Here is a 21,065-nt window from a genome sequence, read left to right on the forward strand (position 1 = left end):
GAATGCACTATTTCTATTTTTAATACCTCACAGATCATGTGCATTGCTTGCACTGAACATTTAGTAATTGCTTGCGGGAAACTTCTTTTTTCCACAATGTGAGGATGACATGATTTTGTAATTACTTCACCGGCTTTTCTGACTGAATAAAACACTCCAGCTGTTTCATGTTTGTGTATCTTCCTCCAAACTACATCTACAAAGACATGCATTTTTCTAAACAAGGCAAGGCAACATGTCCCTGGAGACGCCTCATATTCAGCACCTTAATGCTCTCTTGCCTCTTTGTCTTTTCATTTTTAATTTCCTCCTCGCACAGCTACACTGACTTGTTTGTTGCTGTTGTTTCCCATGAGGCTGTTATCAGCAGGCTATCTGTGCTTCTGCTCCATGAACTGGCCTCCAGCCTATCAGCTTAACAGCACAGCCAGCCACCCATTGTCGCCAGCACGCTGTGTCCCTGGGCTCCTAAGACTTCTATAGGACATAGGCCTGTATATCTGTATCTGTGTGTGTGTTTTTCCACAGGTTTCAGAGACACTGGAGAAGGAGCGTTCTTATCTAACTCTTCAGGGTGCTTTAGATAAATAAGCTTTTCTCTCAAAGCAACGGGGGGATGCAGGGAGGAATGGCTGTTTGGTAGGTTTATGGTAGAGGTTTGTGTCCAGGAGAAGTCAGTGCGGCAGAGAGAGGTTAGACACACAGCAGCTGCTTAAATCCACTGTCTTACACCTTGTAAAATGGTAATGCATCTATAAATAACCAGTATACTTCTCAAGGCCACGGCATCAGAGAGCCTGTGCAGAAGGTATTGTAAAGGCCTTTTACCTTTGATTAACTGCCCATTAAGGAATGAGGCAGTGTGAATTTTTCCTGTCTCTCTGTCCTTTGTGCCTCCTTATCTCTTTCCCTGCTTCCTTTCCTGTACTTCTTTTCCTCTTCAGGTTGTCAGAGCTATCAGTTTTTGCAAGCCAATGGGTTGATCCCAGAGGAAACACCCCTTTTCTCAAAGACAATCCCCTTTAAAGGAATGCAGAGGTTTGTAAAAACATTTGCTTGTACGTGTTACTTTTCTCCATATAAAGCCATACAAAGTCACTTACCCAAATCAATCGCCTCTGTGATTGCATTTTGAACGTTGACAATTTCAGTCTCATTCATCTCCCCAGTCACTCCAATGTGTTTTGCAATTTGAGGCTCAACTTCCAAATAAAATATAAAGAAGTTAAAAGACACTTCAAAGGTTGCCAGAAAACAGGTTCTTGCTTTTTTGTTTGTTTCCCAAAACTAACCATCAACCTTGTGTTTTTATTTTACTTCCTGATATCAGGTCTATTTTATCATCATACATCAGCTCAAAAAAGACGTGCTATGTCAGAAAACACCACATGTTGTTGTTCAGAATCTGTTGCTTAGTGGTTATAACGGTTGTATTCTGTGCTAAATAGTTTCTCGCAAGCTATTCTGCTTGCTTTAGTTACATTCTCAGCACGGTGTGATGTTGGCCTATAGAAGAACGTATCGTCTTTTATATTGAAATTAGCACAAAAATGGGATATACTGTATGTTCAGATTAACACCTGCTCTCTTCTTTTTTGTTAACCCTTGCATCTAACTGCACTTCATCCCTCTTTATTTTGCATGTGGAAGTTTGTTTTTAATGCCTTGGTTTGTGAAACAAATTGAAGTGTATGGAGAGATGACTGAGACTGATGCCATAAACAAAACCATTCAAAGTGACTGACTTTCTATGGCTTTATATTGTGAAATGTAACACATACAGGCCAATGTTTTAGCAAACTTGTATATTTGTCTAACTAGTGCGCCTGAAGTGGCCTGCTAAGTAATTTACTATAGCAGCAGCAGTATTGTTAGTTTTTTATTTATTTTTATTTTTATTTTTTTTTTAATTTTATTCGGAATAATGCCAGGGTTAATGATAGGTCAAGGCTTTTACAAGGAGAGTTAGAGCCATGTAAAGTAATTTGATCAGAATCATTGTCAGTCTCATAGTTAGATGCGTGTTGCCTGTGGATTGTCACAACACTGGCACTAACCACATTGGCCACAGGCTTCACAGAAAGCTGTCATATGCTCCAGCAGTTAAGTAAAACGCCTGTCATCGTCACCCATTCATCATTAAATGTTCAGTTATGTCTAAATAGCCTTTAGGAGATACACACTAGTAATTGATGGCAGCTCAGTGTGGCGAGTTTTCAAGCCGCATTACAGTGCAATCAGTATGATTCATCAGCCCCAGCCTCATGCAACTCTAAATAAACCACAACCCCACTCTCACACACATTGCATCAGACTGAATAGTTTCAGCAGGGGCACTGGGGTGAGCATTCAGAATTTCCTTTTTGAATAGTGTCCTAGTCATGAAGTTATACACTGAAACGCCAGAAATAATTAATGCGCTTCGGCATGGTCACAGGATTGGTTTGCATGTTAATGGTGTGGAAGAGTGTTATCAGTGCTGTTTAATGTGTTCACTCAAGGGCCCCCAGACTGCCATTTTCTAATGATGATCCACTACTGTTAATCCCACCATCATTTCCCACCCAGGAAAATGTGCCACACTTTTGAAAAGGTCTGTCACTGTTTTTTTTGTTTGTTTGTTTATTTGTTTGTTTTTCTCTCCAGCTAGATACTTTATTTTTGCTTGTCCCAAAATAACTCTACTCTCCCTTTTCAAGTTTATTTTATGGTGTTTTTTTCAATGAGGACTAAAAGTACTTCCATTTGTAGTGTTGTTTTTGAGAGATGGATATGAACTCAGCATGCATCCTCATTAGGATTGGTGTGTGGTGCACCATCACACTGTACAAGCTGTTGCCTTTCCAGATTGTCAAAACCACTTTCCCCTCTCAAAAGCACTCAGTTGTTGTTGGACATGTTTGTATGCAGAGCTACTAGATTTGACCAAAATACCAAGCTAGTGTTTGGCTAGTGTCATTGTGGCTTACCTTAGACCTAATACAACAATGCTTTTATATCAGGAGATACTCAAATGTTACAGAAGGTAAAAGAGAGGTAAATATCTGTGCAAAGTCATTCACCTAGTCTTTCTTCCAGCCACCCAGGCTTCCTCTCTTGTTTGCTGTTTGTTGCTTTGTGAGCCTGAAATAGCCTCTGCCTCTATCTTCCCTTGGTAAGACCTAGCTTTTCACAGTCATCGCTTGCAAGGATGCTCTTTAAGGTCAAAGGGCTGCTGAGGAAAAGAGGCTTAGGATCTAGTATGGCCCCAGCCAAGGCTTTGAGGGTCTTTAGCTCGGCTGGCTCCAGGGGCAAGGGAGGTTAGTTTGTCAAACTGTTTTCTGGCTTCAGGGTTTACTACTGTCTGCTGAAACTGCTCCCTCTGCCACACAGCTTAACCTCATATCCGTCTGCGAGACCTCCAACAAATCGCTTTTGCATAAACACTATCCACGTGTAGAAATGTGTATGCATGTCACTGCTAAGCTAATCACTGCTGGCTTTCAAAACAGGTTTTCTCAATTCCTAACATTTAGAAGCCTCGAGACTCTGCTTGAAAGACACCCAGCATTGTCTGTGTAATAGAAAAGTAAAATATTTGTTTTTTGTATGATTTTTTTTTTTTCATTTACTGAGGTGTTTCATTTAGGCATGGGTTCTCACTAGATTGGTTTGGAAATTCTGACTTTTGGCCATGCAAGAAACAGTTTATTGTTATTATTGCTGCTATATTTTTGACTGGGTTTCCAACAATGCTGCATCCATAAAAAAAATCACACAAAAGATAGGACAGCTACAGGGAACAAAAACATATCTTATAACATAATAAAACATAAAGTAAAGAAAAGGCATACACCGATGTTAAGTAGATAAAAAACCTATCAACCTTATATCATCTGCTGCAATTTAATTTTTTTTATTGAAGTCAGGAGAAGAAGAGTTTTTAAAACTGTTCAGTCCACACTGTGGTACTCTAAACCTCCTTCATGACGGCAGTAGGTAGAACTCAGTGTGTAATAGATAGGATAGATTGGTTAGCATCTTGTTTGCCTAAATATAAATGCATATTGAACCAGGGTGTGCGACACTTTTTTTCCCTTACTTTCAAGTCTACTTTCAGTGATTGACATCTCAGAATCAGAAATGCTTTATTGATCCCCGAGGGGAAATTGGGTACCTCTTTGGTGTACGTAACTTTTCCGTTACACAGCATGCACTAACACCAAAACTGGCACCAACATCGATGGACATGTCTCCAAAAATCAACTGCTGCCACCACTGCTACAAAACAGCTATAGAGGCCACTAAAAAGTGTAAATGGCACTCAAGTCCATTTTCACTTGTGCTGCAGTATTATGTTATTAAAATCCAGTGTTTGGTAAACATAATGTTGGGCTCAGGAAAGTTTTAAAGCTTTTCTATTTTACATGGGCTTGTTCTGTATTCTTACTACAGATGCATAATTTTCATAAAACAAATGTTCAAATACAAATTTCTTACACTGATCAAAACTACTACATTACACCAGTTGCTGTATAACATCAGAATTTATACTCTAATGTTCTCAAGTGGACTATTACACACCTAAGGGGCCTAACCACAAAAGCCAGATAATGTTTAGTTAGTCCTGATTTAGGAATCGTCAGTAGACATTTCACGGGTTTGTTTCTTTGCTCATACGGTGTTAATAGATCTGCAGTATAATTTGCTGCCAAACCATGCCTGTGTATACATGTGGCTTGGTGGGTTTTTTCTTTTTTTTAATGCAACCACCTGGATGTTCTCAAATATACCTCACCATGGTGAGTTGCAGCTGGAGGCTGGCCTCGTACACAATGGCTTTAAACCTTGGAGTAACATGCTTTGAGAAATCCCCATTCTGTCTCTACCAACTCAACCTCTTTTTCTCTTTACCTTCCCCTCTGTCTCTCTCACCCTCTCATGCTCGCTCTCATGCTGTCTCTCAAGCGCCACGACAACGTTCTCAGTGGGATCGGTTGCCAGGAGACGGGATTCACGCTCCATTGTATGGCAACAAAGGGGGTGGGGTGGTGGGGTGGGGGTCTACAATCAGCAGGACTGGAGAGAATCAGAGGCCCTGGGGACTGGCACTCCACAATCAGGGGTGTGTTTTAGGAGAACAGGCAGGCAGGAAGAAGATGGGGAAGGGGTGGGTGGGTAGATGAGTGAATGGCAGTGGGGGGGCTGTTGGGTGGGATGTGTTGACACCCTAACATTCCTGTTGTTCATTCCTGGTCTCCCAGTAACCGTGTTGGGATGTGCTGTGTCAGACAGCGTGGTACAGAGTGGGGGGATTGAGACACCCAGAGACTGAGGCAGCCATGAATAGTTATTAAGACAGACTTTTTAATTAGCCAGTGTACCCTCCCCCGCTGCTCAGCGCCCCTACCCCACACACGCACCCACCGTAGGATGCACATTTTCATTGCAACAGCAGGCACTGAGCTCAAGGATGTTGGTGTGTCTCAGTGTGCATGCATGACTGCATTAACCAGCAGCTTATTTTTCATAGTTGTCCCCTCTCCCTTAGACTGTAATAATGGGTTCTCTTATCAGCCCATTATATTGCCTTTGAGGAGGAAGGCCAGTTTACTTTTGCTGTGGTGCTATTACTCTAAATAAAAGAGTGAAGGCCTCCCTATATAAGCCTGTGATTATATTGAGCACTCTCTCAGCAGGGAACAGACTTTGAGCAGAGCAGGATAACACCTGCCGCTAAATCGCATGCACCAAGGTTCAAACTGTATGTACAGTGTATTGTTAGTGTTAATCAGTAACTGTTAGCCCTCTGTCTTTTTGGAGCACTCCATTAGAGTTACTTGTGTTGTTGGTAGTTGAAAATGTTTCCTTCCATTTAGGTGTAAATCCTGTCAGTTGTTGGGTTTATGCCACAGGACAGCCATCTGAAGTCCCTTGTTTGTTTTTACAAACCGTACAGCTAGTTAATGATTTAGCACTGTTGATCTTTAATTAAACGACTTGTACTTGTTTTTTTTTTTGTTTTGTTTTGTTTTTAATCTGGTTTGAATACACCTAACCCCTCCGTCCATTTCACTTTTCACATTCTTCATTATTTATTCTGTTTCATGTTGCATTGTTGTTTACTTGCTGGTGATTGATTTGACTGGGTTTATCTAGCCAGATAATCTTTGTCAGGGCTCATTTCCTCACTCTCCCTGCGCTGCTCCCCCCTATTCAAAACGATACAATTACAGGCTCTATTCTATTGCCTGTTTATTAAAATGATTAAAGGGATTTTAACTGAGTGCGTATCTCCATTATTGTTATTTGCATTGCATCAAAAGGATGACCATCTGGGTACAGGAAGCGTAAAAATGTGGTGCATGTTTCTCACGAATGCTTTCATTGCCAATGAAGCTGATCAAGGTAAAAACTTAAATTTTAGAGTTGTGGCATGTATGTCATGACCAGAATGCTTTGGTATTCGATGTATGTTATGCTGCTTTATATTGTCTGCTTGTCTCATTTGTTGGGGAAGAACTTACTCAATCTCAAATATGCATCTCCAAAAACACCTCTCCTGTCTTTACATTATACTGGATCAGCTGGATTAGTCAGGTTTATACATTACTGTTTGTTGAATCAGTGTTGAATCAACCTGGTAGGTGATGTATCTGAAGAGGTTATCAAAATTACACTTTTCATATCAAGCAGTAAAGCAATGTAGAGAAGGAAATGTGTGAGCAACACTACCGAAGTATAAAATGGACCGTTATAACTAAAAGTCACAATAATTGTTCAGCTCCAGTAATTTAAAGACATGTAACTGCAGGCAGAGTGTGTTAAACAAATTTTGGTTTCAACTGCTAGAGGATATGCTTGCTGTATGTGTGCATTCAACAGCAGCATTCCCAGGTAACTGAGGCTACGTCAAACTCAAGGTAAACAAGACCCAGCTTCAAAATAACCGGAATTAGGCTATTCTTTTAAAGGACAATTGCACTCTAATTTTAATTAGAGCCTATTAAGTAGTACTATATTATCTCCAGTCATTTTTATGTGTACTGTATCTAATTTGATATTTTAGCTTTAACCTAAACAATAAACACACTTTTATTTTATCACCCAGCAGTATCCTCATGGTATCTTTTTTTCCTGGCACCATGCTCACCTGAGCCATCGTTTGCGGAGCAGATTTACAGCAAACAAATCTCTAAGCCAGTAGAACAGATGACAGCATGAAACAGCACTTTTGTGTTTTCCCATTCATTTTGTTGTGATTGTAGACTGTAATTTAGACAAATGCAGCCTCAGATCTCACAGGTCTATCATTGATTAGATAGGAACATCAGGCAACATCCCTTATTGCACACCAAGGAAAACATTTACTGTGACAAACTGAGTGGAGTATTTTCTTTTTTCTTACAGAATGCAACATTCTCCCCTTTCTCTGCAACTTTGCAAAAATGCCCCAGCTTCTTTTAAGTGCTTGATGAATTGACACAGCTTTCTGTCATGCAGATGTCAAGTCTTGTATCCATCTTGACAATGACAGCCATGTATCTCAGTTTTGTCTCCGTTGCTCCCCGTTTCACTCGCCTCTGCTCAAGGCGATGGATCACTCTCATCAAGGGCGCCTGTCAAAATCTGTGGGCTGAGACGACCAGCTGCAGCAGTAGCAGACTGGGAATAAAGCTGTGCCTGTGCGCTGCCACCATATCAAATGCGTCCAGGCTCTGAGGATCAACAATAGCGGGTGTGACTGAGATTTGTCTGCCGCAGCCCAGAGGAATGGGAGGTTTGGTGCTGAAACGAGAGTTGATGGTCATGCGATGAGGCAGCGCTCTCTACCTGTAGCTTACACCCTCATACCCTGAAGGCTAGATGAACAGGTTTTAGAAACCTGGGCACACAGCATTCTCAGACATCCTCTGACTCAGTGCTGTATCACTACACAATACAATGGCCCATATTCATAAAACTCAGTGGTAACAGCACTGTATATTGCAAAACTCACAGTGCTGTAATTCAAAGTAATTTTAGATAAAATCTCAGCCTCTACAGTATTTTGGACTGTGGATGTTTTCTCTTTCTTTGCAATACTTGATGTTCCCACTGTGAGTTTTGTAAGCACAGTTGAGAGCCACCTGCGTGATCCTCTCATTTGACTACTATGCCTTCTTTCATGGCTGAGCCCTACCAACAGATGATAAAACAAAGATGATGGTGGTGGTGGACGTGGGGTGAGGGGTGGGGTGCAATTAACTTTGAGCATGTGGCCTGGCAGACCTTGAAGAGGGCCTCTGTTGGTAGCTCAAGCTGAGTTGATGGCTCTCTGTGGCCCCAGTCCAAACCCGTTGCTCTAGATTACACTGTGCACCATCCACCATGCACTTTGAACTTTAGCATACTGCCTTACAGTGTAAGTGTTTTTTTGTGTGGACACACTTTTGTGTTTGTGGGTTTTTGTATGCGTGGTTGTAGCAAGAGAGAAACAGTGCAATTGTTCATGCAGTATGGAAGCGCATTTGTTTGTGTCCCACAGAAACATTGTTATCTCCCAAAAGTAAACCTTCAAGAAACAAACTGGTTGACTTTTCTATTGACAATGCTTTTACAGTTAGGGCTGAGCAATATATTGATATTGTATTGATATTGTGATAAAAGACTAGATATCATCTAGGATTTTCAATATCGTAATTTGGGATAAACGAATTATTGTGCCCTTTGATGCAGCCGCCTCTCTGTCTGAAACACATTGGGGTAACTAAAGTAAGTGGGCTGGTCAACATTTCCTAGTCAAGTGGTCTTTAGTGATGGACAAAACACAGCAGTATGTCTTCACCAGCTGAGATGAGATAAATGTAGGTGATTGGTTGTACTTATACCTGAGCGAAGCAAAACAGAATACTGTGGCTGTTGGATGGCTGCTAATGACTGTATATCCTCCTGTTTTACTCACAAATAATTTCTAATATTAAAATCCAAATATTAATTAAACATTTATTAATTAAAAGCAAGGTTTGTATTGGTGTTTCTAATACTCAAAATTTTGACATGGCAGTTCAGATTTACTGCAAATTAATATCAGCCCAGAATATTAGTTATAGGTGTCCTTGATTACTAATAATCATTATCAGTGTTGGACCTAAAGAAAAAAAATCAGTATTGGTCGACCGTAATTGTCGTGATATTTCATAAAAGTTGTCTTTTCCTGGTTTTAAAGGCTGCATTACAGTGATGTGATGCAGTGTTCTGAACTTATTAGACTGTTCCATTATGTGCCTCTATGTGGTTGATCAAGGTATTACTAATAATTGTTTATAAAAAAAAAAAAAATGCTTGTGAATGACTATCATATGAAAATACAAACACTCATGCTTGTTTTATCTTCACAATGTTTATTCGTTTGAAAATATTGTGAGATTTGATTTTTTTTGCCATATTGCCCAGCCCTATTAACTGGCTTGTTACCTGGTTCACAAATCATCTTTACACATGGGAGTCAACATCATCTGTCAATTAGTGTCCCTACTGTCTCATTTGGCTCAGGTCATAGGATTTTATGTTTGAAGTACAGGCAGCATGCAGTGGAAATGCTCGTTTTCACAGTTGCATTCTATTTTGCACAATTTATGTGATGTGTTAAGTGTCTTTTACACATTTACGGCACTCTTCAACAGCAGCACATTGTGGTGATATGATTTTTTAAAAGCTGTTCTCCCCCCTACTCGCTGAGTGGAAGGTGGCAGACTGTCAGAAGGATTTTAATGTGTCAAGGCAGCATGTGACAAGTCCATTCTCTATGGACTGTGTTCCTTGCCGGGGCTTAAGTCTCCTACTGAATGGAGAATCTTAGCTCAGTTGGTGTCAGAAAATTATGTTTATTCGTTCTAAGAATAAATGCTTAAGAATACACTCCAGTGTGGTGAAGGGCTACAGTATTTCCTTCTTCTTAAATTATCATTATTATGGTTTCAGCTATGTTCTGCTTTATTAGTTTTCTTTCTCACTGTATGATTTACATTATGAACATTTTATTGAAGAAGCAGTCTACTCCCTGCCAAGACATAGCTTAAACATGGTCATTGGCTGAGCACAAAACTGAAATGTTCTGTGGCACCCAGATAGCTCACCAAATAAGAGTGGGTACCTCTTGCTCGAGATGAGTGAGTTCTGATCACAGCGTCCTGGGTTCTAAACCAAAAAAAAAAAAAATCTTAAACAAAAAACTGGGAGTTTCAGTTTGTCCCAGATTTGGGACTCAATAGGAATCAATGGGAACCAATACAGATCCTTATGGTCCATGGCCACATGCTCACACACATGCATACATTCCCATATACTTTTTTAAGGTCACTAAGAAGTCCCATATTCTTTTGTATTTTTCTTATTACTTGTGGATTGTACATGTAACATATTTTGGGGCAGGACTCTCACAAACCCTCAAGGGTTTCTTTCTCTGACACAACCATCTTGTATTTTATGTTTGATGCTGGTATGGTCTTTTGTTGTATTACTTGAAAATAAGTCAAATCAATTCATCACCTTACAGAGCAGCTCAAAAATGATTGCCAGTATATTATGTTTTTTACAGTTCTTAAAGACATTGCATGCTGTGACTCTTTTTCCACAAATTGACTACATAATATAGCTCTAAGAAGATAACTGCTTCTTAACAGTATCCTTTTATAGTGTAGGTGGTCATAAATGGAAATGAAAGCAAGTCTATATGGAGAGGATAAGCAAGACCACAATATTAAATCATAGCACACTCCAAACTTCATCGTTCACACATTAGATATAGATCATACTCGAACTGAACAGTTTCACAGTAGAAGTTCTGCTTATTTACCCACATTCAAAATACCCATATAATAATATAATGAATTAACTAGTTAGCCTAGTATACTTGCATAGTTAGCAATAGTGCACTTGTGTGCAGCTCAACTTGTATAGCATGGCTGTTATAAAGCTGGGTACATGTCACATCACCAAATTATGGATCAGCAATGCATGCATCTCTTCTATTAAATTTTGTACTGCTCTCAAACAGAGCTCCCATGATTGAACAAAATAGCACATAATAACTCTGATGCTGCAGGTCAGTAAGCACAGAGGTACTTTCCAGCAGAATGGATTTTTATTTTAGTCATATTTGATTATTCATGCTGTTAATATCGTCTCTCTTTCTCTCTCTCTGTCTTTCCAGGTGTGGCCTCTGGTCTGGAGATCACGTCCACAGGGCCGACATTCATAGAGAAGGCCAGCGGTCAAAGCGTGATGCTCGATTGCCATTTCACTCTTGCCCCAGAGGACTCTGGACCGCTGGACATAGAATGGAGCTTGTTGGCTTCTGACAACCAGAAAGAGGATAAAGTGGTACGTGCAGAATCATGAAACTACATTTGTGAGAAGTTGTTCCTGACAAATGTAGAAAATGCAGAGTTATTTCAAAGGTAGCATTGATGGTGCTGTTTGGCTGTAAGCTGTTTCTTAACTGCTTTTCTTGAGCATGGTTATTTGAGCAGTGTTTGAAGAAGTCAGGCTTTGTTCTTGCCTTTTTATTGGCTGTTTGAATGGAACTTCTCCAGTCTGGTCTTCTGTGTGTGGCTCCAGAAAAACTTTCACACACTCTCCACAACATTGCCATAAAAACAGTAGTTAATGTTTAACTTCCCTCACATGGTCCAAATGTGTTTGTTTTGGCACTAAGCCTTTCTTTTCTGCTGGTGTCTGTGTGTTTTTGTGTGTATATGTTACGCAAGACATGAAATGTAATCCATACTCTGTGCTAGGTGTGTTTTTCATTGAGGCGGATGTGTTGCATTGCGACGAAGTAAACATATACAAGGTGAAAGCAACCTGAGCAACGTGTATTTCTATGAAGCATTTGTCTCAGCGGAACTCCCACAGACACACTGTGGGAACCACCAGAGCTCTCTTTATCCAAGCCAGTGGCTTCCCGTTTCAGCATGGCCTGCAGCCACAGCATCCACAGGAACTCCACATGCCCTCAGGGCCTCATAGCCATAGAGACAGGCTCTAGCCATGGATCACTCCAGCGGGGTGGCATGCTCTTGTGGCTCACCCCTCACCATGCCTCCTCACCCCTCACCATGCCTCCTTGTGCCTCTCCCTTTTGCCTAACTGTGTCCTGGGGCCTTAGTGTTTTTTTGTTGGCATGCGAGAAATGGGTCAGAAGCTCATCATTAGGCTTCTCTGTCTAGCTCTTTTTCTCTACCCCCAACTCTCCTCTCCCTCTCTGATGACCTACCCAGGCTTGTCTGTCCTCACCCAGGCAGAGCTCTGTCCCTCCCTCCATCCTCTGCTCACCCCTCTCTACATTGTCTGGAGCCACAAAAGGGGCACCAATTGCACCCATTCATTTGTTTTTGACCCACTTTGTTTTTATTCAGAATTGGAGTCACTGATCATCAACTGGAAAATTGAGGGTAGAGTGGGGTAGGTTCGAATGGCTTATGTTTATTTATTTATTTTTTTCTTCATTTAGTAATGGTTTATGTAATAAACCTTTACTAATAAAACATAATAAAGCTAAGCCTTTACTTTTTGCTTGTGTTTTTTTTTTTTTTTTTTTTTTTTTTTTTTTTTTTTTTTTTTGAGCATTTCAGTGAACTCCCCAAGTGAACACAGAGTCCGCTGTGGGTAATTCCCTGTCAGGGCCTCATCGTCTTTGTCTACATGCAGCTGAACAAAAATACAATATTGAATATTCCAAAATTGACCCCAGTGTCATGGTGTATGTATTTTGTTTCCTGCAACACCACTGATGCCCATTTGCCCAAACCATTCAAAAAATGTAAAATAACCGGACATCTCTCTCTGAACAGTTTCATTCTCACTGACCTATCCAATTTCACTTGTTATATACACAAATGCTCACCCAGTGATAGTCCTAGACTGCAGAGTAATTTCTCAGTAATTAGTGGCCTATTAATTCCAAGGGGCTGCTTAGTGTATGTGACAGTGCCCAGTGGGATTAGGCTGGTCTGCTAGGACCAAGGCTACTAGGCTGGACAAGAGAATGAGGAGGAAGGCTAAAATATATAGCCAGAGGGTTCCAGACGCCCAGAAACGATAATGAACCCTTGCTTACATGGCTTAAGATGAGCAAATCCTAGTAGAGCTGTCCTTTAGGGAAAGAGACGTCTACTTTCACTTCCAGCCTCATAGTGGAGAGCTAGTCTGCCGAATCAAGAGGCATAGCCATATACCCAGTAACCACAAATCATGTTGAGTCGAGGTGTACCTGGCTAGATAGATTACTTGTGCTGTGTTTTAATGTTTTAAATAAGCCCTTAACAAGATCCAAAAGAGAGAAAAAGAAAAAGATTATGCCCATCATCATATAAGCTATTCAAAAGCACCTCTCACTATGATGATCATCATTGATTTCTAATGGCTGAGATTTTGTTTTGTTTTGTTTTGTTTTGTTTTGTTTTTGTTTTTGTTTTTGTTTTTGTTGTTTTTTGGAGGGGGGGAGGGGGGGGGGGGGGACTGTTAATGCTAATTAACGATCAAAGGCACTTGAGCTTTCTTGGAAGAGAACGATCTTTTGTTTTAATGTGACAAATCCTTAATTGCTAAAACATCCAAATTGTAGTTATGTGCAGAAACATCTGTAATGAAATTAAGTTTAGACATTTAAAAAACTATTGCAAGTTGTAACTTCTTTTAAACTAAAGAACATGAGTTTTGGAACTGATATAAGGAAGTCAGCCGTTTAAACAGTCAGTCCAAAAACTGCAACCAGTGCATCCATATCCCAGATTTGTGTTCCCCGTTCCCCAAGGCAGATGGTCCCACCTGAATCAACAGCATTTGTTCACCCCCTACCACAGCAGAGCCTTACTAATAAAAATAAGACATTTGCTTTTGGTAATGAACAACATAACTGTGTCTTCTTTGCATTGATGCAGTCAGACATAACGTCGCAGCGTTGTTTATTCAGCATTAGATTTAGTAGTGAATCATGGACCTCTTCATCTGGCATAGCCCACATATCATAAGGGTCTTTTTGAGGGTGATGAAGCATAGCTAATGCAGGTCGCTTTGTTGAGCTTAAATGAGAGATGCCAGGCATGCCTACAGCAACAGTCATTTGCATTTGGCTCTCATGGGCGGACTACAGACAGGCTGAGAGGAGGGTGTGCCCTGGATATTTACCACCACTGTGATGACAATGAGGAAAACAATTATGAAAACCAAATCTGAACAGTGTGAATAGGATGGGGATTTACTCACAAAAATATCTCAAAATGTATTCCTAGATCCCATGTCATGCAATCACTAGATGTGTCCTTGAACAAAGCAGGGGAGCCATTTGTTTGCTGAAGTTATTGTGACATGAATTTGTATGTGTTGACAAAGCCTTAGGAGGGTTTGGACATGTTTGTTTGGGGAAAATTGTCTTGATCATCTGTCACATGTGAGTAACGATCACGCTTCCTCATGGTCGTGTTTTGTCGCATTCTCTCCACCCACAGCAACGGAGGGCACGTAATCCATTTTCAGGTGATGGTTCTGTTTTAACCTTGAGAGGCAGTTTGGAGCAGAGTGGTTTTTGTGAATGTGTGTGGCAGCTGCACGTCAGAGTCATTCAAGTTAAAAGCCTCTGTGGGAACGCACAGGCATAACACCGCTCCCTCCTAGCTCAGCAGGTTGTTTAGAGTATACAGGTGTCACTGCTCCCTGTTTTGCCTCTCAAATGAGTCTCGCCCCCTCCCCCTTACTTGCGCGAGCCGCGGCATCACATGACAATGACCTCATCTTTACATGTGTCCCATGAAAATAAGGTTGGCGATTTTTGTCTGGCTCTTACCTGTCACAGTAGAGGTCTTTTACCTCTGCAGCACAGTCTGTCCACAGAAAGTGCCTAGTCCAGGTGGTGATTGTAACATTGAATGCCCTATCTATTATGAAACACAGCACACACACGACACTCCTCTGTCCTTTCCACGCCCGCCAGCTTGTCTCGTCATTTGCCCTTTTGATTTTTATTACAGGCTCTTTATGAGATTTTTTTTTTCATGGGACTATTGTGATTCACAAGGTTATTGTGCATAGCAGTTTTTGTTGTTGAGGTGTGTGTGCATGCATGTATGCACTTTTTGTGTCTGAAGTATATTAGTCTGAGTGAGCGAGTTCTTGTCTGTCTGTGCCTGGAGCAATTTAATTTCCTCCCCTCCATGGTCTCATCTCAGTGTTATTACTGCTGATGTTCTGATCCCCGCTGAGGTTCGAGGGATAGGTTTCCCTCCCATGAGAACCAGGTGGAATGTTACCCGCATTACCTGTTTACATGGCTAATATGTACAAGATGTATATGGGAGTCTTTGCCTACCTCCTGCCTCGGATATCCAGAAACGAGCCTTAAAGTTGGAAGTGGAGCAGCGAGGCAACTTGCTCTCGACACACCAGAACCCCACTGGCACGGTTTCCCTTTGTTTTACTCCTCCCGTGCTTCCTTTGAGTGCTCTGCCTCCTCTGATGGGTTCATTATGCTTCCTCTCCTCCTGCCATGTTCAGTTTTTCCTCTCTCCTCCACTCCACCCAGGGGTATCGCGATGCATACGCCTGATGTTGATTGTGGCACAGAAAAGCCCGTTGATGACTGTCTCCATGGAAATGGGGAAGAATATGTCCATGTCCATGAGAGAGAATTAGAACTCTTTTCATTGTTATTTGTTTTTTCTCTTCCCTTCATTTACTTATGGTTGTGGTGTTACTGTTTTTTTGTTTGTTTGTTTGTTTGTTTGTTCCTCCAGTACTCCAGTTACTATAAGGCTTCTATAATTCTGTAATGGCTCCACCTTACCTTCATCTTCTGGCATTTCCTTGTTGCCTCTAAGCACAGGCAGATTTTGCATAGTGGGGGTGTGGAACTGGGGGCTACAGCTCTTTGTTGACACAGCAGGTGTTGATTTGACTCCACAGTGGTGGCTTTGTTTGTTTCAGGTCTATACCTCTGCAGTATGAAAAGGGCAGAAAGCACAGGCTGCCAGAATGAAGGGCGTTGGGGAGATAAAAGGGAAAGCACTTATTCTCTCCGTCTCTCTTTCTCATATTTTGTTGGTTCACTGAGCAAGACCTGTTATTTCAAGGTCTTTGTTATATTAGACGGCCTTGCATTTTTATAAAGAGAAAGGTCAGAAACAGTTCATCATTCTAAGTAGGCAAATTTTCTTAACTCAAACTCTCTCCACTTCCCTTCCATTTCCAGATGATCCTGTTCTCAGGTGACAGGGTCTATGAGGACTACTATCCCCCTATGAAGGGTCGTGCCCACTTCAACTCAGCCGATCCCAAAAACGGCGATGCTTCTATCAACCTGACAGGGCTTAAGTCGTCGGACTCTGGCACCTACCAGTGCAAGGTGAAGAAGGCTCCCGGCATTCGCAGCAGGAAGATGGCGCTGAATGTCATGGGTGAGTGGAACAGTCAGTTTCCCTCTTGGAGTGCACAAAATGTGTTTTGCTGCTAGCTTTCTTTATTTTTTTTCGTCCCAGGGTAAATTCTCTGGAGGAAATGCACCAAATCACATGGCCTTTGCCCTCCCTGGCTATTTTGATGTAATCCCCTCTAAAGTTGTGTGTTTAACCTTCCCATAGGCAGTACAGCATTGCCCTGATTGTGATACAAGTCTGTATCTACACTAGCCACTCCATGATAATGTCTAAAATGATAATCCCAGTTATTTTCACTAAATATTGTGATCACGGTTACTATGATTATTAGTCTTAATGATTTGAAGAAAAAAAAGTATTTCATTGCATCTCAACTTCTTGACCATGTTCAACTAAGCAAAAGGAATTTAAAGTGACATTAATATATGCCAGTATGTTATATTGGTAATATTTTTATAATATTAATTGTGGAAATAAAAATAATGATATATTTCAGCCCTGTTCCACATCACAGATCGTAAAAGTAAAGTAAGAGGTAGTCACTAAACTGTGTCAAAAAGAAACTGTATTTTTCTGTCTTGTAAAAATGTGTCAGAACTTTAGTGATAGAGCCTGTTTTTGACCTATATGCTCTGCTGGCTTTTTATTGCACAGGGTAAGACGGGTGACACATCGGAGTTGTATAAGCCAGCTGATTCACTCCCTAGGCAAACACACACACTCACGCACACTGGCCTTGCTAGTCAGTCAGCTGATTCAGTGATGTAGAAAGTGAAATCGCCTTCTGAAACTCGCCTGCTATTTGCATATAGAAAAAACACCCACATGCACCAGTCAGTGGTGTGGGATAAGCTCTGCATTGTGTCATTGGCAAATTAGTTTCACCTAGATCTGACAAGCTTTATAAAATGGTAGCTGTTTTTGTTGACATGATATCATTTTGGGCATGTGTGCAAAAGTCATGGCACTGCAAGCTCAACCAGGAAGACCTGAGCTATTGAAAAACAACCAGATTTCTCAGCAGTCATGTTGCTGCACAACTAAGCTTTTTTTCTCTAATGAAGGAGATGAATGGCTAGAGATTGCCTGAGCAGTGGTTTAACTGACTGGAGAGGCATTAACACTGCGCTTGAGGAGGCTATGTAACATGAAAAAAATGATTATACTGGAAAACACTGCCCAAACAGTAGTCACTGCATAAGCTTGAAGTAATTTGTGTGTGTATGTGTGTGTGTGTGTGTGTGTGTGTGTGTGTGTGTGTGTGTGTGTGTGTGTGTGTGTGTGTGTGTGTGTGTGTGTGTGTGTGTGTGTGTGTGTGTGTGTGTGTGTGTGTGTGTGTGTGTGTGTGTGTGTTTTTAGGGTGAGCTAAAATGTAGTGAGGATGGATTATTGATTTCTTTTCCATAGTACTGTCCAATGGAATCCAGTTGTGGACAATATGGACGTTTCAGCACTGCATTCTATTAATTCTGTCTGTTAAGCAGTTTTAAACACTCTGTTGATTTAAAAAGAACATACACTCTTCCATGAAGAATTTTGGTCATTTGCTTGAATTAATCATTTATTTTTAATTCCATTACATCCTACTCTTGTTGAAGAGGTTTTGTCTTGGACTTTATGGCCCACTCTTATTATTTTCCCTAAACTGCAACAAGTGATTGGTTTTGTAGATCTCATTTCACAGAGTGATTTGTGCCACCACGACTCGTTTATATGCTTGATTATTACAGAATGCCATGCCACATGCCCTTAAATGTTCACATTCATTCGCTTTGCACATTTTAAGTGCAACAATGTTAATAGCACTAGTTTGAGAACAAAGACAAAGTTTATCATTATTATAATCCCACTATTAGGATTATAATAATAATAAAATTACCCCATTATGGGCAGGTAATACACGGGCCTCCAGTATGTGTGCAACCCCAACCTTTTCAAATATTCAGTCGATCTCATAACATTTTGAATTGAAAGAAATCAACAATACCATGTTGAGACAAACAAATCCTGTACAAAGGAGCAAATAATAGTTAATTGGCAGGGCTGCGTTAGTTATCAATGCTGTCTATTACTTTACTCACCTAATATGTCTAATATGACATACTAGCAAGTACTTGATAGATTTGTATGACAAAGATAAAATGACCAATAATTGTTATTTCCAATCTTAGATTGTAAGATCTAAACTCATCCTGTTCCCTTTCCCATGTATTCCTCTTATTCCTGCCTCATATCCCTCTCCTCAACAGTTATTTCTAGGCACTTACCTGTCAAATCAAGCATCACTTAAAAATTTTGTACTATGTACTGTCAAGATGCAGTTGCCTGGGGCACCCCAGTGGCTCACCAGATAAGAGCACGCACCATGTACCAGGGTTGAGTCCTGATTGCAGTGTCATGGGTCCGAATCTGACCTTAGGCCCTTTGCTGCATGTCATCGCCTGTCTCTCCCCTGCCCTTCCTGTCTCTCTCTTCTGTGACTGTCAAATAAAGCAGAAATGCCAAAAAAAAAAAATCTTAAAAAAAAAAAAAACATTGAAAAATTATGCAATTACCTGACTTTAACACTCATTGCTGTTGCTTTTAATGTTGGTTATCTGTTAATCAAAGGTTTTAGCTTCTGATGTGTGTTATTGTAATTATCTACAGTAACTCGCATCAGCTAACTAAAGTGTAAATGAAAATGCAAGTGCAATTGTGGTTGAACTATGGACAGAAAGTTTGACCTTACTAACTGCAGTGTGTGTGTGTGTGTGTGAGAGAGAGAGAGACAGAGAGAGAGATGGAGAGTCGGAGGCTACAGAGGCTGACAGGCTGCGAGCTATTGACCGCAGGGGCAGGGGTGTTCTTGGCAGAATAACAGTGACAAGGAGAGAGGAGGACATGTTGCCTGCTCTGCATTTTACCTTCAGGTTGATCTTGTCACGAGGTGGATGGTCTCAAGAACAGGAGGGATATGCATGCCTGTGCGTGCACACACACACGCATACACACACGTCAAACTATACACTGGGCGTCACAACCAGTGCCATCCAGGTATTCACATGCTGACACACAGAGACAGTGCACTCTGTCCTAAGTGCAGGTGCTGTACAGGAGGTAGCCTCCCTCCTGTTGTGTATTATCTTTCGTTGCTGGCTGGACAGTGAAGTTAACAGGAGCAGAGTACCCACCTGCAGACCTGCACTGCATGTCAGCAGCTCTCACAACTGTTCACTAGCGGTGTTTCCTTTGATGTATTTTTATGTGCATTTTGAAATATTGCATTAGAAAAAGTTGATGAAAATGACAAAATTTGAAAAAACGTAATAAATTTAGCAAAAAAGTTTATATGCTCGTTTTGCAGTAGTTTTTGCCTTTTTTTGAAAGGCAAAAACCACTGCTAAATGGGATATGGAAACACCTTTGCCGAACAAGTTCTGACATAGTGAACATTTAACTTGCATTACTGATCAGCTGTTTCGCCCTTGCTGCATGCATTAGAATCACTGCATTTCTTTGTCTTCATCTCCAGACAGCATGAAACATGGCCAACATCTTTCCCAACTGAAACAAATTCCTGAAGCCCTCTCTCCATTTTTCTTTCATAGATAGGCAAGGCAACTGGTTTTGTTTTTTTTATGGTTCCCAACCTCTACTTCTTTTATTCTGTTTATTACAGCCATGAGTAACGTAGCCTATAGTGCCAACTTGAAAAACTAGGCTTTGTGTAGCCTATTTTGTTTTGATGGAAATGTGCCTAATTCACATTCTTTTCTTTTTTTCTTTTCCTTTTTTGTGATATTTCAAAAGTTAGTTTAAAATTCACTTGACTGTTACTGTAGATGGATACACACCTTCTGTCTCTGATTGGACCTCATGTTTACTCTCAGCTGCCACTTGCTCTTTTGCCACTTGCCTGAAGTGGCTATAAAAACCACCTCTTTAATGTTTGCATTTTGTAATAATGTAACAAAATCAGATTTCAAACAGGGTCCATTTAAGTTGTTTGTTTTGCTTTTTGATCAGGTTGCTGTAGTTACCCAATATATCCGATTAGAGAACTTGAATGTCAGTCAAGTTGTAAGCAGGAGGTTCGATGTCAGAAATAAGAGCATCCGACTTGCACTTGTAGGCAGGATTAGTAAAAACAGTCCTCTTCTCGTGCAGGATGTCACTGCAGAGCTCAGCACTCCATCGCTTTTTTCTGTCTGCTTGACTTTAGTGCCCGCTGGTCAGTCACATTTCACTTTACCATTCAACAATCATTCAGTCACCGCCATCGCTCTCTCAAGCAGTTTGCCTGCTAACCACAATTAATAGCACAATTCAGCTATCCCGTGCCATTTATCTTGTCCCCAGGATAGCCTTGTGTAAGTCATAAATCTCCATCCACTGTTCTTTTATATTCTAAAAGAGCCGGGTCGCCCCCATCTCTCTGCACCTTATCTCTCTGTGATCCCCCAGCCTCCGTAGTGGCTCACTTCTTTGACCTCATCTTTCAAACAAATAAATCTGCTCGTTGGACAGCAGTCCTAATACGACAAGCTGCGTGTCACAGCCCTTGGATGTGCCGAGCTGACTTTCACCTTTAAAAGAGGCATTCAAAATGTCATAGCTCTCTGACATTTACTGCGTGTTGTGTGTGAATGTGTGTGTAGGTGTGTATGTGTGTGACATAACAGCGGCAAAGAG

The 21,065-nt window shown here is 40.9% G+C and overlaps 1 protein-coding gene across 1 annotated transcript in view; it reads left to right on the forward strand.

The window, feature by feature from the left end:
* The window catches only part of cxadr (CXADR Ig-like cell adhesion molecule), a 41,760-nt gene that overhangs the window by 15,228 nt on the left and 5,467 nt on the right, over positions 1 to 21,065 (forward strand). The window contains exons 2-3 of the mRNA XM_030069198.1: positions 11,174 to 11,343; positions 16,208 to 16,412. Of these exons, the coding sequence (XP_029925058.1) occupies positions 11,174 to 11,343; positions 16,208 to 16,412 (375 nt within the window). The remainder of the gene's footprint in view (positions 1 to 11,173; positions 11,344 to 16,207; positions 16,413 to 21,065) is intronic.

The sequence above is a fragment of the Myripristis murdjan genome, chromosome 14 (genome assembly GCF_902150065.1).
Source record: "Myripristis murdjan chromosome 14, fMyrMur1.1, whole genome shotgun sequence".
Taxonomy (NCBI): Eukaryota; Metazoa; Chordata; class Actinopteri; order Holocentriformes; family Holocentridae; genus Myripristis; species Myripristis murdjan.